The 12,829-nt window shown below is 36.4% G+C and overlaps 1 protein-coding gene across 10 annotated transcripts in view; it reads right to left on the reverse strand.

The window, feature by feature from the left end:
- Positions 1–1,661: 1,661 nt before the first annotated feature.
- LOC131777817 (tumor protein p73-like) overlaps positions 1,662–12,829 on the reverse strand; it is a 45,462-nt gene continuing 34,294 nt past the window's right edge. For 9 of the 10 annotated variants that reach the window (XM_059094163.2, XM_059094160.2, XM_066159136.1 and 6 more), the window contains 9 exons: positions 10,272–10,300; positions 9,537–9,592; positions 8,655–8,810; positions 7,701–8,070; positions 7,109–7,219; positions 6,328–6,564; positions 5,988–6,058; positions 5,251–5,348; positions 1,662–3,461 (listed from right to left, as the gene is read on the reverse strand). In XM_059094163.2, coding sequence (XP_058950146.1) covers positions 3,368–3,461; positions 5,251–5,348; positions 5,988–6,058; positions 6,328–6,564; positions 7,109–7,219; positions 7,701–8,070; positions 8,655–8,810; positions 9,537–9,592; positions 10,272–10,300 — 1,222 coding nt within the window. In that variant the 3' untranslated portion in view covers positions 1,662–3,367. Of the gene's footprint in view, positions 3,462–5,250; positions 5,349–5,987; positions 6,059–6,327; positions 6,565–7,108; positions 7,220–7,700; positions 8,071–8,654; positions 8,811–9,536; positions 9,593–10,271; positions 10,301–10,849; positions 10,999–12,829 lie in introns of those variants that run through there. The other variant, XM_059094165.2, reaches the window with a different exon arrangement.

The following is a 12,829-nucleotide window of genomic DNA, read 5'->3' on the forward strand; positions in this document are numbered from 1 at the left end:
CTGGGCGAGTATTCAAGCCTTGCCCCTGTCCAATTGCAAATATCACGAAATTTCTCATTATGTTACTGTTGTCGATTTTTTTCGTTAAGCCATAATAACATAAAAATGATAGCTTTTTTTACGTTTAAACAAACATGAGAGATGAAAAAATGGACGGACAATGAACAAGGAAGGTATTCGATTGAGAGGCGAACGGGTCCGTGACAAACTTGAAAAATCTGGCTATCTTTCTATCCATCCCAGTCTCGTGTAAGTCCTTCAACAAAATTTAGCATTTATGTCTTCGTGATCTCCAGCGCCGTAGATGAATTGAATAAACAATTACCGTTTGTTTTCCGTATTGCGTGTATACCGTTAATTAAAAACCTGTCTGGAAAAGCGCCAACTGGTACGATTTAAATAAAACATAATCCGTTGTAGAGATTATCCAAAAATCATATCAAATGATTTGGCAGATTTCAATTTTGTCCGACGGTGTTTGCATTAACAGTTGGAAACATTATTGTAAACAACTAAATTTATCCGACTTATTTTGAGAGAGAGGGGATCCTTTTTTCTGTGTTAAACTGACCTAGCAACATCCAGTGACAGGGCCTTAAAAGGTATTCAAATTGCAAGTTCTCTTGAACAGGAGAACTCGTCAAAAAAATTTTTTTTAGCTAGTCATCAATACCTTGGTGTTGATGTAACCTTCCCGATCACCTTCACCTATAAACCTCCTTTTAGCCCACAAACGTGTAAGGCTAAGCAGATTTCCCTTAAATCCTTCAACTACAGTTTCCGATAAAGTATAACCTACTCCAAAAAGTTTTCTACCAGGAGTGGGAGAGAGCAATTATCCGAAGGGGTGGAGGGAAGAGGGTGGAGCCTCACCTTTCTGTCAATTCCATGAGATGTCAATATTCATAAGCTTAGACTTGCACATGCATGAATTTCTACAGTTATGAAGGCACGTCTTCCCCCAGCCCCCCTCCCCCTCCACCGCGCAGTCCATCTCACACGCATACAAGTCGGAGTATTGTTTATCGTAAGCTAGGGAGTGATTTCCTCCGTATGTTTCCGTGAGATGAGGTCAAGGCTATATGAGATTATCTACGGCTACTTAAAGTTCAATTTATGAAGGATTAGGATAATCATCCTCGGAAACAATAACAAATAACCAAAAACCTACGCAGAGAAACATAGAGGTTTCCTTTGCGATGAGTAATGGCAAAAGAAAACAGATTTGAACTCATCGCTTCATCGAGGGAAATTGATTTAGAGGTAGACACCAAACCTACAAATGTTTTGCTCACATAGAAGAGTTGCGTATCTTCATGGTAATATAAATAAGCGCTTTTCCTTCCATGTTCAAAACCTAATATGAACATTTTATAAGTCAAATTTGACACGCTATGGCTCAGCCGAAACGTGTTCAGTCTCGTTCAATTTATTTGTTTCACGTCTGAAACCGAGAAAAAGTCCTAAAAAATTGGAGGGACGTCCATCCATACCTGGAGTCAAATAGGATGGGTTAACCATCGCAGAAATTGCGACATAAAACAAAACATCTCCGACTCGCCCGTCCCGCCCAACCAACTTGCTTTAATCTTCATACGGGACTCGTTACTTGCGGAGAGCATTACTTATGCCAATAGTAAACAAGTCAGAGATCCACACTGTAAGTTTTAAGATTGCGATTTTAATTCATTGCTCTATAAAATGACACCTCGATCAAAGACCCATTGCAAAACCCAAGTCAGCGAGCGAGCGTATGCGACGACTTCCAGGCAAGTTACGTGTAATTAAAATGATTGCAAACTACAAGAATGTTTGTTTTACGAAGGAAGACAAACATAGGTAGGAAATCCTACAAGACTCTCGAAAAAGACAGAAATCCTTCAAAATAGATCTCATCTTATGGAACAATATACTGCTCTACTATCGGAAACTTCTTATCTCTCGAGAACTGCAGAATCAATAAAAAGATAGCATTTCTCACCATTAATGATTTAACTCCTTCACTCCTTAAAATTAACACGACAAACCAAAATGCAGATCAAAGGTAATTTCATGAGAAGAACACATTTCAAAAAAATTACAACATCACATAAAAGTAGTGAATGGTTTTCGTTTCAAAGCCAACACAACTGATTTTGCGGCAAGAGATTCCAAAACCTTAAACCATCGCTTTGTCAGGGAGAGAAGGAGTTAAAATTTGGACGAAAGCAAACATAAAAATCATTATAGAAAAAAATATTACTCTTAAAAGCCAGCTTTTTATAATAACCAATTTTATGCAAACAAAATATATCCTTTAGTACAAATGAATTAAACAAAACTGTATTTCGGCAAAATGGCGGCCAAAGAAGGCGGTATACAAGCGAAAAATTCAAAGTGATGACTTCATCCAAAGTGCAAAATGATCTGAACAACCATTTCAAAAGTATTTTGATTGCACACCAAATCAAAGGAAAAGAATTGGGGGCGTTTCTCCATCTTTAGAAAAATTCAACTTTAGTAACTTGTACTCAAGGAAAAATACCTAATAGCTTAGCCTAACTACGAAAAAATTTGGCCCAAACTTTTGCCGCCATCTTGCGCGAGAAATTCACAGCAATTGCGTATAACGAAAAAATTGGTAGCATTACAAAATGGATGAAAGAAAAAAGGCAATCAAAACCGGTAGTGCCATTAACGTTCGGAAATGCGTCATTTTATAGCTTTCGCGTTAATAGAAACACATAAGATCCTTCTAGGAATCAGACATTTGTAAAACCAAATGTGATTTGTCTTCCAAAAAGAAGACATTTAGATATAAATTAATAGAGCTTTGATCACTAAATGTGATTGATTTTTTCACGCGTGGCGTTTATTCGAGTTTTTGAGAGATCGCTCTGTAAAACCAAAGCCTCCCTAAATATATTTTTTTTTCAATAGGATTTTTCCAAATAAATCAGTATCAAAGTTACAAGCGAAGCTTCCTTCCCATAACGATGCGCTAGCGTAAAAATTACTCTCCTGAGGTTCGTTCACGCAACCTCTGAAATGGAGAGGGCTAAATTTTTAACAGATATGTGAATTAAATTTCGTATTTAAACAACGTACATAAAATAGGATGAACAAAGCTTTGAAAACGGCATTATAACCTGAATAAACATCTACCAAAAAAAAGCACGGCTGACCTTTCTATTACAAACCGAAAAGAAATAAATTAAAAGAAATTTGAAGTAAAGACACACTCTGATTCACTCATAGTTCAGCACCTGAGTAAATTAACGTAAAAAAACCTGAACATAACAAAAATCACATTTAACACATTTACTGAGAATGGTTTATCGAGCTCGCAAGTGTACGCACTTTAGCGGAGCTCTGCTCTTTCAGTTGTTCACATGGATGCAAGACTCGTTCTCTTGTACACGGCCCCTGGACTACTGGACGTCGACGGCTGTTCACCTTCGTCTTCAGATGTACTCAAAACCCTGAAAGAGGACAAAATGACTTTCAATTCCTTTACACACAAGCACATGCACGACCGGTTAAAAACATAAAACCGAAAACACAAAAACAACATGTATCGGAAAAAAGGATTCTTGTTGAGACAGATCTTTGTCACTTTACAGTAAGTCTCGCATAAGTGACAAATGATCTCATGTTAATAACATGTTGAGACGTAATTTGCGAGTAAGTTAAGGTAAACAGACTTTTCTGACTCACAATTTGACAACAAAGTAGTTGGAGCTAAATTTAACTATATGGGATGTCAACAAGTCACCTGCTGGAACGCGTGTTCATGTTTTGAAATCATGATGAGCTGACTAAGGAACCACTTCACCTTACAGCAGAAGATACAATTAAAAGCTATTGTTTCCGATCTGAGGTCAACAGCCTACACAGGGAAGGGCTAAAGTACAGCTGAAAAACTGCCAGCAACTTGTCGCGATATACTCTTCCCCTATTGTACAGCGAAATTTAAAACTTCATTCGCGGTGGGACAATAGAGTTCTGCCCACAGAGGAAATCAAAAACTTAGCATTGCGAAATACTTTAGGGAAAGTCCCTTTTTGGAAAGAAAGAAACCGTGATTGAACACCAACGCATTTTAAAAGTAAAAGTACTTTTTCACTGTAGTTGGTTTCCCGGGGAATCTTGGACGATCTAATTACAAACATTCTTTGTTCCACTTAAAAAGGTCTCATGAAGCCTAAAAATGGGTGTATGTTTTTTTTAAAGTTTCCCAAAGACCTTGACAGACTGTATGAAGAGACATAAACCAATTTTTCAAACGTTTCCCCTTTCTTTCACTTAATCCGGTCAAATGTACACATTGTAATGGTGAACGAGGCGAGGAATGGGAAAATCTCTCTCAATACTGCCACGACGACAACAACCAAACAATTTTTTATAAGAAATAAAAAGTTGTCTCACTAAGACCTAAAATAGCAGTTGCAAGACTTTCCCTTACAATAAAACCCCCCAAACCGGAGCTTTATGGGATTATCAAGCTGCTGACGGAGCAAAAGTTTTGTCTGTTACCCTCTTGTGCTCGACAACTTTCTGAATTCGACGATTTGGCTCATAATTCACCAGCTTTTTGCGAACCTTTATCTTGCATGTCACTAATGAGCTTACAGAAGTTCAAAACTTGGCTCACTAATAATTTCTCTACAACTTAGCACACCATTCGACTGCGAAGTAGCGAGGACAGAAATTAGCCTAACCCTAACCCAAAGCAATTTCTCATTTTTGTTCCTCATTGTAAAAGTTGGTGACGAATACGAACCATCTTTTTTACTTCATTGCACCCAAATCACTCCTTATGTTCTGTTGCGTGTAATAAAAACAGCGAGAAGAAAAAACTGCTCTTGAAACGCTGTAAACACACTGATAGCACACGGTTCAAAATGTCGAAACGATAAAGCGTAAACATGGCCAAGGCTTCTAAAACCAAATAAAATTTATCGCTCAGAAATCGACCGATGAAGAAAAAAAGTTAAAACATGCTACAGAGAAGTCTATCAAAAGGAACAAGTTTATTTTCCGTCGCTTTACTGTACATTCACTTTAAAAACTATCAAAAATTTTCCTATAAACTTTACTCAACAACAGCCTGCCCTTTCACTGACCTTGGACAAAGAATTTGCTTCGCGACATACAATGAATTTTTAAGTTCTATTTGCTATTTCGTCGCAAGGAGGACCAATATCCGGTGATGAAAATTTGTATGATGAACATTTCAGAGAATTCCTAAAAGGATCTCCGATTACTTACATTGAGTGATCTGGGCTCTGAATATTCCAACTTTCAAACTTCTCTTCCAGCTTCTCCTTCATGTCCAGCAGAATCTCGTAGACATGATAATTTTTTGTCTGCAAAGAGATATGAAAAGCATTGGAGAAACCATTACGACAAGAGAAAGCAAAAACTTGACCACGAAGCACTACTATGCAAATTACACCAGTTCAGGTATGTTTGTCAAACTAGCCTTTAGGTTTTTCTTTGCATTTACTACTTATACAACGAGGATATGTGGAGATGGTAGTCAGGGCTGTGATTACTATGTAACTTCTCTCTACAATATCAATATATTATCCAACAAACAGCTATGAGAACACTCAAACTTATCAGATAAAAGTTACTATCTTGATCTTACGCCAAAATTTTCGCATCTAATTCACAACGAAATGTGTAGCAGCCACAGGGGAGAATTAACAATCAGATCTTGGGGGTTAAATAAATTTACCAGAGATATCACTTCAAAAACAACTGAGAACAAAGTGGATAGATCATACTTATTTTCATAATTTTGGTGGTGTCTACTAAAATTTTTGTGGCAACCACGATTGGCACATCTTGCTAAAGTGTCTAAACATTTGAGCTCATCATTTCAGCTATGGCTATATACTAAGGCATCTCAATTTTCAAGCAGGGATCTAAGACATCTACTATAAGATCAACATTTACTTCTTGCAAGGATAAAATGACTATTATTTGAGAGTTCCACTTACGGTAACTGTGAACTCTTCTTCCTGAGATCTTGAGCTTGTTCTCCTTCTCTTTGACATAGGACCCTTTGACCCTGAAGCAATTAAAAATTTTCTGGTAAACATGTATGCAAAAATTGGTATATGAACAACTTCTAAACAAGACACAAAATTCAAAACTCTGGTGAACCAAATTATAAAACAAACAGAATATCTCTTTCACATTTGATATTCTGAGTTCTACTCTTAAGTCTGAAAAGTGACGTGTTCCTTACATTCAAGAAACCAGACTGTGAAAAGCTAAAATCCTTTGCCTTGATCATTGACTGGTGCTTGGTAAAAAAGAAAGTTCATTAAAACTCACCTTTTCTTGGGCGTTTGGCTCCTTGTGATGAACTAGGCTCACCACATGCAATCCTTTCATCAGATTTTCTGTCCCTCCCTGGACAAGCACACACCCTTATTTCGACTACACGTCGGCCAAGAGTCTGTCCGTCCCTCTCGAGTGTGAAGATAACTTCAACTGGCCTTCTGCTTGGCCCTGATGCACAGCTCGAGAAGCACATAAATGCAAACATCTCGGTAACATACTCTGTACCAACTGAAACATAAAATGAGTGTGCTATCAGGTAAAGCTCAGATTTAGAGACCAAACTTATAGTATATGAAGTGAATATGTTATATCATCTGGATGATTTCATTGCCCTAACCAATGCTGCTTCCTTTCCAGGCTGCAATTCAAATTGTGACTACATGTGTAGTTCTTCATACTCTCTCTGTATCCATACAAACCTCAACATGCAGAGGCACTTTGAGGGAAAATGACTGCACCCAAACAGGATCACTGAGAGTAAACAATTTTGCATTTTAAAGGGAGAAGTTTTGTTCAAACATGCGTCCTTGCAACACAATTTTGCCCATAATTCAGGTAACAAATTAAGGGTAGCCTAGATATGTACAGATATGACTGCAGCAAGAAAAGTAGTCATAAACATAGCATACATGTATATATTCAGTTTGTCGCAAAAGACCTCCAAAATAACTCAGTCACCTCTCATGTCCCAACCTCACATTGTTTTGCAAAAAAAATTAACAGCAATAAATGAACTGTATGCAAGTATGATCTTCATCTTAACTAGTCTCACCTTGTGGGCCACTGTAAGGAATAATGACGGAGTGTCTTGATGACTCAGGACAAGCGTGGTATTGGGCAGCAGGATTGTTACTCCGCATGAAATGGGCATTTGGAGCAGAGCCTTTACATAGCAAGAAACCAAAAACGATTTATTTCATTTGAAAATATTCATTTGCTTTGAAAATCACAAAGAACCAAGAGAAAGTAGATTGAAGAGGTTCAGTTTTGAAAGAAACTGTGATGCTGCATTGGTGGAGGGTATTTTGAGATAATTTGTTTTTATTGAATTAGTTTATTAAAAAAATTGGACATCGTCAAAAGATGAAGCAACCAATACCAGAGTATTTTGATATACCCAAATGACCATGGTATGACCCATCATACCAAGGAATGCAAAAATTAATTGTCATTGTTTCAATTGGTAACTGGAATATATTACCAAAAGGAAATCATACATTTGTCCTAACTTTGTTATCAACAATTACTTGTACATACATGAACTGTGTTACTTGTTAAAACAGTGGTTAGTTAAACCTAAAACAGGTTCAAGCTAGAGAATAACAGATGGGTCTTAAGCTACATTTAATAAAGGAGATTTTTACCATCATTGGAGTTCTCCATATGATTGGGGCACCTCTTCACAACATCATGCAAATTAGTGGAGCCCTTGAATACCGCAACAGCTCGCAAGTATGTCCCAGGTAGTGGGGGACAAGATGTCTTAAACTTAATTGGACAGTAACTGTTTAGATTTACATAGAGCTTTTTGCAGACATCCGAGTAGGTCCACGTGGCAGACTTGGAGGCTGACTCAGTCAGAGGGCCAAAAGATAACTGGAAATTCAATTCTCCTGGGTATTCTGTGGTGCTGGGAATCTGCGGTAAGCGGGAAGGGTGCATGAAGGTGTGCACCATGTTGGGAGATGAAGTTGCTGGAGTACCAGGAGTGGAGGCGTCACTGTATGTGCTAGACTGTAGAGTAAAGTATCTCTGTTGACATCCTGCATTTGTAGCAATCATTTGATAAACCCTTCACCCCCTAATATTAGTATCCAAATTCTCCATACTCTTCTCTATACATTTCCTTTGGTACTGACAAGGAGAATTTGTTTAACAATCAAAGCTTCTTAGATTGGCAATCATTTCTTTTGTTCTCAAGATCTTAATGAATGATGCATACTGTGGGAAGAAATCTGATGCTTGTCACTCTGAGGGATCAAAGGTTTCACAGATAATGGAGAGTCAAGCAGTTAAAGACAATTTTAGTCCTAAGTAAAATTACATGCGTACATCTACCACAATAATGTGGAAATTTAAGACTTAAATACTTAGGAAAAAAAGCAATATCCCTAAATGACTGTTTATAAGAAAGTTTAAAGATCGAAGAGCTTACAAATGTAAATGTAACAATTTTGAAAACAAGTACATGCTGTGCTTATGATGCAATCTTGTGGGTTGTTCCCCTTGGAACTTCTCAGAACTGTTGCTCAAAAATACACGAGATGAAAAATAATCACAGTGACTGTAAAATCACTTCAAACCAAGAATCCACTTACAGTCTCGTAATGTGCAGTATTGATTGGAGAAATAGAAGAAGAGTTCCTGTGCACTGACACAAGGCCAGGAGATTGTGGAATATTGTGTGGATAAGCTGGGGGATTGGGGCTGGTAGATGTCGGCAAATCCACTGGTGCCTGAGAACTTGGTATGTACTGTGGTGTAAATACAAAATTCAAACACAACATTTAAGTCATGAAACGTTACTTCCAGTTAAGTGCATGAATTAGTGAATGCTGGCTTCCAACACTGAGTCCAACAGTGCCTGAAAACTACTAAAAATATAAAGATGGAGGTGGGATGTTGTGACATGTTGAGATGCTGTTCCTTTCTAGTAAAGGAGAAAGGGCTTTCCAAAAGTTTTACAATATGGAGTTATTTCTCAATCCCTTAAATAGATAAGTGTCCCATTTCCTAATCACAGCTATAGCAAGAAACAATAGAAATGAATTTAACTGTACAGCACACATTGTTATAGTTTAAATCTCTTCTCTGAGAAAAAAAAATAGAGAAAAAGTTGTAACCTTGTGGACTCAAACTGAATTAATGTAATATCACAGACTTAATGTGGATTCACCTCAACTGCCCAAAATCACAGTGTTAATTTGATATCATTTCCTTTGTTATGGCAAATACTATCAGTTCCACTTTTGCTTGACACAGTAAGCCACAATATCAAGATTCAAATTATGATATACATGTACAATTACAGCAACATTCTCCTCAAAACAATGGAAAGTTCACTTGGGCCAAACACAAACAAAAAGAAGAAAAATCAGAGAAATCCTACATGTATCCTAGTACCAACCCACGCAAGGGTAACACAACACTTGTGTGGAAAGACTACAGCTACAAAATGACGGAATAATTCCTCAGCTTACCGGGAATGGCTGGCCATATGACCTCATATCACTTGGCAAAAAATTGTCTTGAGAATCTAAAATAAAAAAAATTAAAAAAAAAGAGCAAACATTTTAGCAAAAAGACTGAAATTTCTTTTAATTCTGTGAGGATGACCTGCAGTTGTTGGCTTCACCACAATTCTGAATTTTCATCAACACAGCTCTAAATTTGATCACAAGACAAAGAGTTGGATTTTATATTATGCAATATCTTACAGCTGGGAATGCAATATTTCACAAAATCTTTGTTTTCAGCTCAATTTTTCCTTTCCTTGGACTTGTAGGAAATTACTTGCAAACAATACACTAGATGTAAAGATTAGCATCCAGAAACATCCGCAAAGGGGTCAAAGGTGCATGGCATTGTTTTCTTGTATATTTGCCATGTTATCTCAGATTACTGAATTATCCAATATCCTAAAAACAAAAATATAACTACTCCGGATATCCACTTACAGATTAGTCACTCACACAGCACACATTTGTTCAAATTCCCTTTTCATCAGAACAAAACATAAAAACGTATTTCTCCACTTGATACAAAATCAAAGCTGCTTTGTACTCAGAAAATGTGGCAATTTACTACTAACATTACTAGAGATAATATTTTCATTTTGGTTTTATGCCAACTTTCAAAACAGATCACTGATATAGCTGATTGCAACATACTCAAGCGAAGAAAACAAACAAGTATTCAAATTTTGTATTTCTTACCTTCTCCTGTTTCCAGTGGAGACAGAAAACTGAAAACGAAAGTAAGAAAGGGTTAGTTGCATTACACAACAACAACAAATGCCACTTTTACTCTAAGGACAATATAGATTCTAATGTGGCTCACTCTTAAATAATATTATTCATCCTTGTTAAAATTCATGTGTTTGAAAATCTGTTGTTAACCTCCAATCAGAAGTTCACCTGAAGACAAATTTACTAAGGACTATTGTTTAACAAAGGTGGCTAATAAACATGACTAAATGCTGTATTTGAGACTACTTTGTTGAAATGACTCGCGACTGCAGTTTCTTTGTTTACAGATTAAAGTACATTACCGTATAGGAAATTGTAAATCAAACCTATAACTAACCAGAAATTTATCAACTACCACATTTAATAGATGTTGTGGAATACTGCAGGTATTAAGAAGCTTTGGATTGGGAAACCCTTCATGAAACTGGACCATGTTTTTAAATTAAGCTAGCTCACAAAAAGCAAAGCACAAGCAAAGCTGTGAAAATGTACCAGAAATTTTCTATGGCTGCTATTAAGCTGCATAATATGATCGACTCTGCTACCTGTGACATAAATCTTTGTCCCAGTGCATCATTTTTGGAAAGCCTGAATCCAGAGTACATGACATCTTTGCTTTGTATTACTACTGAACTGATCCAAAGTTTCAAATTCACTTTAACTAGTGAAACTGAATAATTCTCTAAGCTGACTAAGCTAAAAAGGTGCCGGCTTGCCATTATATTTGTGTCAGCGGAACTCATCACCTCTGCCAACTATTGTTATTGTGCCAAATTTAACTGAGAAATACAAAAGCCATTGTTTCTGCAACCACTGACATTATAGAAAAACAATAAGACACAATAGAAACCTGATATCTACCACTGTTGACCTAGGCAAGTTTGACTTCTAACAACAAAGAAGTTAATCTGATGAATGTTGGAAGGCCTCAACACTATCTGACACTTTTCTTATCTCTTATGTAATACTACTGCTAAGTTAAACTCATCAGACAACAAAAGAAATTTAATCCACTTAGCAACAGGTGATCTTCAGGATTTTGGCAAGAAAACAAACTTTAAATTCTGTTCTAGCAGTAAACACCTTATTTAAGACTTTCTTGACTTAACTCTTTCATAACATGTCTTTCATGAGAGCATGTTTGAATAAATAACAACTCAATTGGCAACACACTTTTTTTTTAATACCTGACAATAGACAGCTATAAGGTAAGATAAGGACAAAAAAAATTGTCATTAACCTTGGGCTATTTAATGAACTTCCTGACTTTCTAGAGGAAAACAACAACTTCCTGCATTTGACCACAGTTTTTTTGTACTGACAAAAAATTACACAACAAAGGAAAAAAAACAACTTCAATTTGTTTACCCTCAAAACAATTAAAGAGAATGAAGAAATTCAGTCAAACAAAGATTGTAAAACCCTTCAAGTTACACCAACATATGATTTGTCACCCATTTGGTTGATAACTAGTAAAAATCTTTGATGCTTTCAATAAATGCCTCAAAACAAGTCATACATGTACAACATAATTCTTTGATAAACAATACTCTGCCACTAGATGTAGGAGTTTGCACAAGTAGTACTTAAGAACATCACTAAAAAAGTTGCTGATGTTGCATTTCGCTTGTGGTTTTGGGCAAGTCCACACTGGTTTGACAAGTATTGTTTGGTTGCAAAGTAAGTTTGTCAAAGTCATCACTAAATAAAGCCTTGTAAAACTGACAAGCTCCTTTCTCTCAGCATAAGTGGCACGTCAGTCAATCAACTGGATAACTAACGAGCTTGCACAACAATACTAACAACTGCACTTGTCACTTTTTATAGCGGCAGAATTTGGAAGTCAGGTTGAAGAGAGGGCTGGAATTATACCATAGCAAAACTGACTTTCACACTTGATATACCTTTACTCCCAGAAGTGATTAACAAGTAACTTCTCCCAATAATATCCATATATTATCCTTAAAACAGGTGATGAGAATTTTTATACTTAATATTTTGATCTAAAACCAAATTCTTGTACCTAACTTACAAAGAAATATGTAGCAGCTAGAGAGAAATATTCACAATCAGATCTTGGGAGTCTGAGGGTTGAATTTAAATAAGAAGAGTCACACAGGATTGGCTATTAACTAACCCCAACCTCCTCTCAGAGGTGATGAAAAAGTAACTTCGCCTAAAAGTTTTAATTTGAGTAGAGAAAAGTCCATCAGTGTTAAAATTAGATCTCAATATTAAACTGTGTAACACCATATTTCCTAAACTAATTTGCTAGGAAATCCATTCCACCAAAGGAGAGAATCATTGATCAGATATGAAAAGTGTAAGGGTCGAAATGGTATGATGCATTGCCAAGTTGAACTTTGCAACCAAATTTGGAACACCTTTGTGACCACAGGTGTGGGACGAGAAAAAAACTGTAATAAAAGTATATTGCAAAATATCATTTTGTAAATTAATATTAAGTTTTCAACAGATTAAACACTTTCCTCCTTGTTTCATAATGAAAATCAAAGTATAACCAA

Source organism: Pocillopora verrucosa, chromosome 12 (assembly GCF_036669915.1).
Source record: "Pocillopora verrucosa isolate sample1 chromosome 12, ASM3666991v2, whole genome shotgun sequence".
Taxonomy (NCBI): domain Eukaryota; kingdom Metazoa; phylum Cnidaria; class Anthozoa; order Scleractinia; family Pocilloporidae; genus Pocillopora; species Pocillopora verrucosa.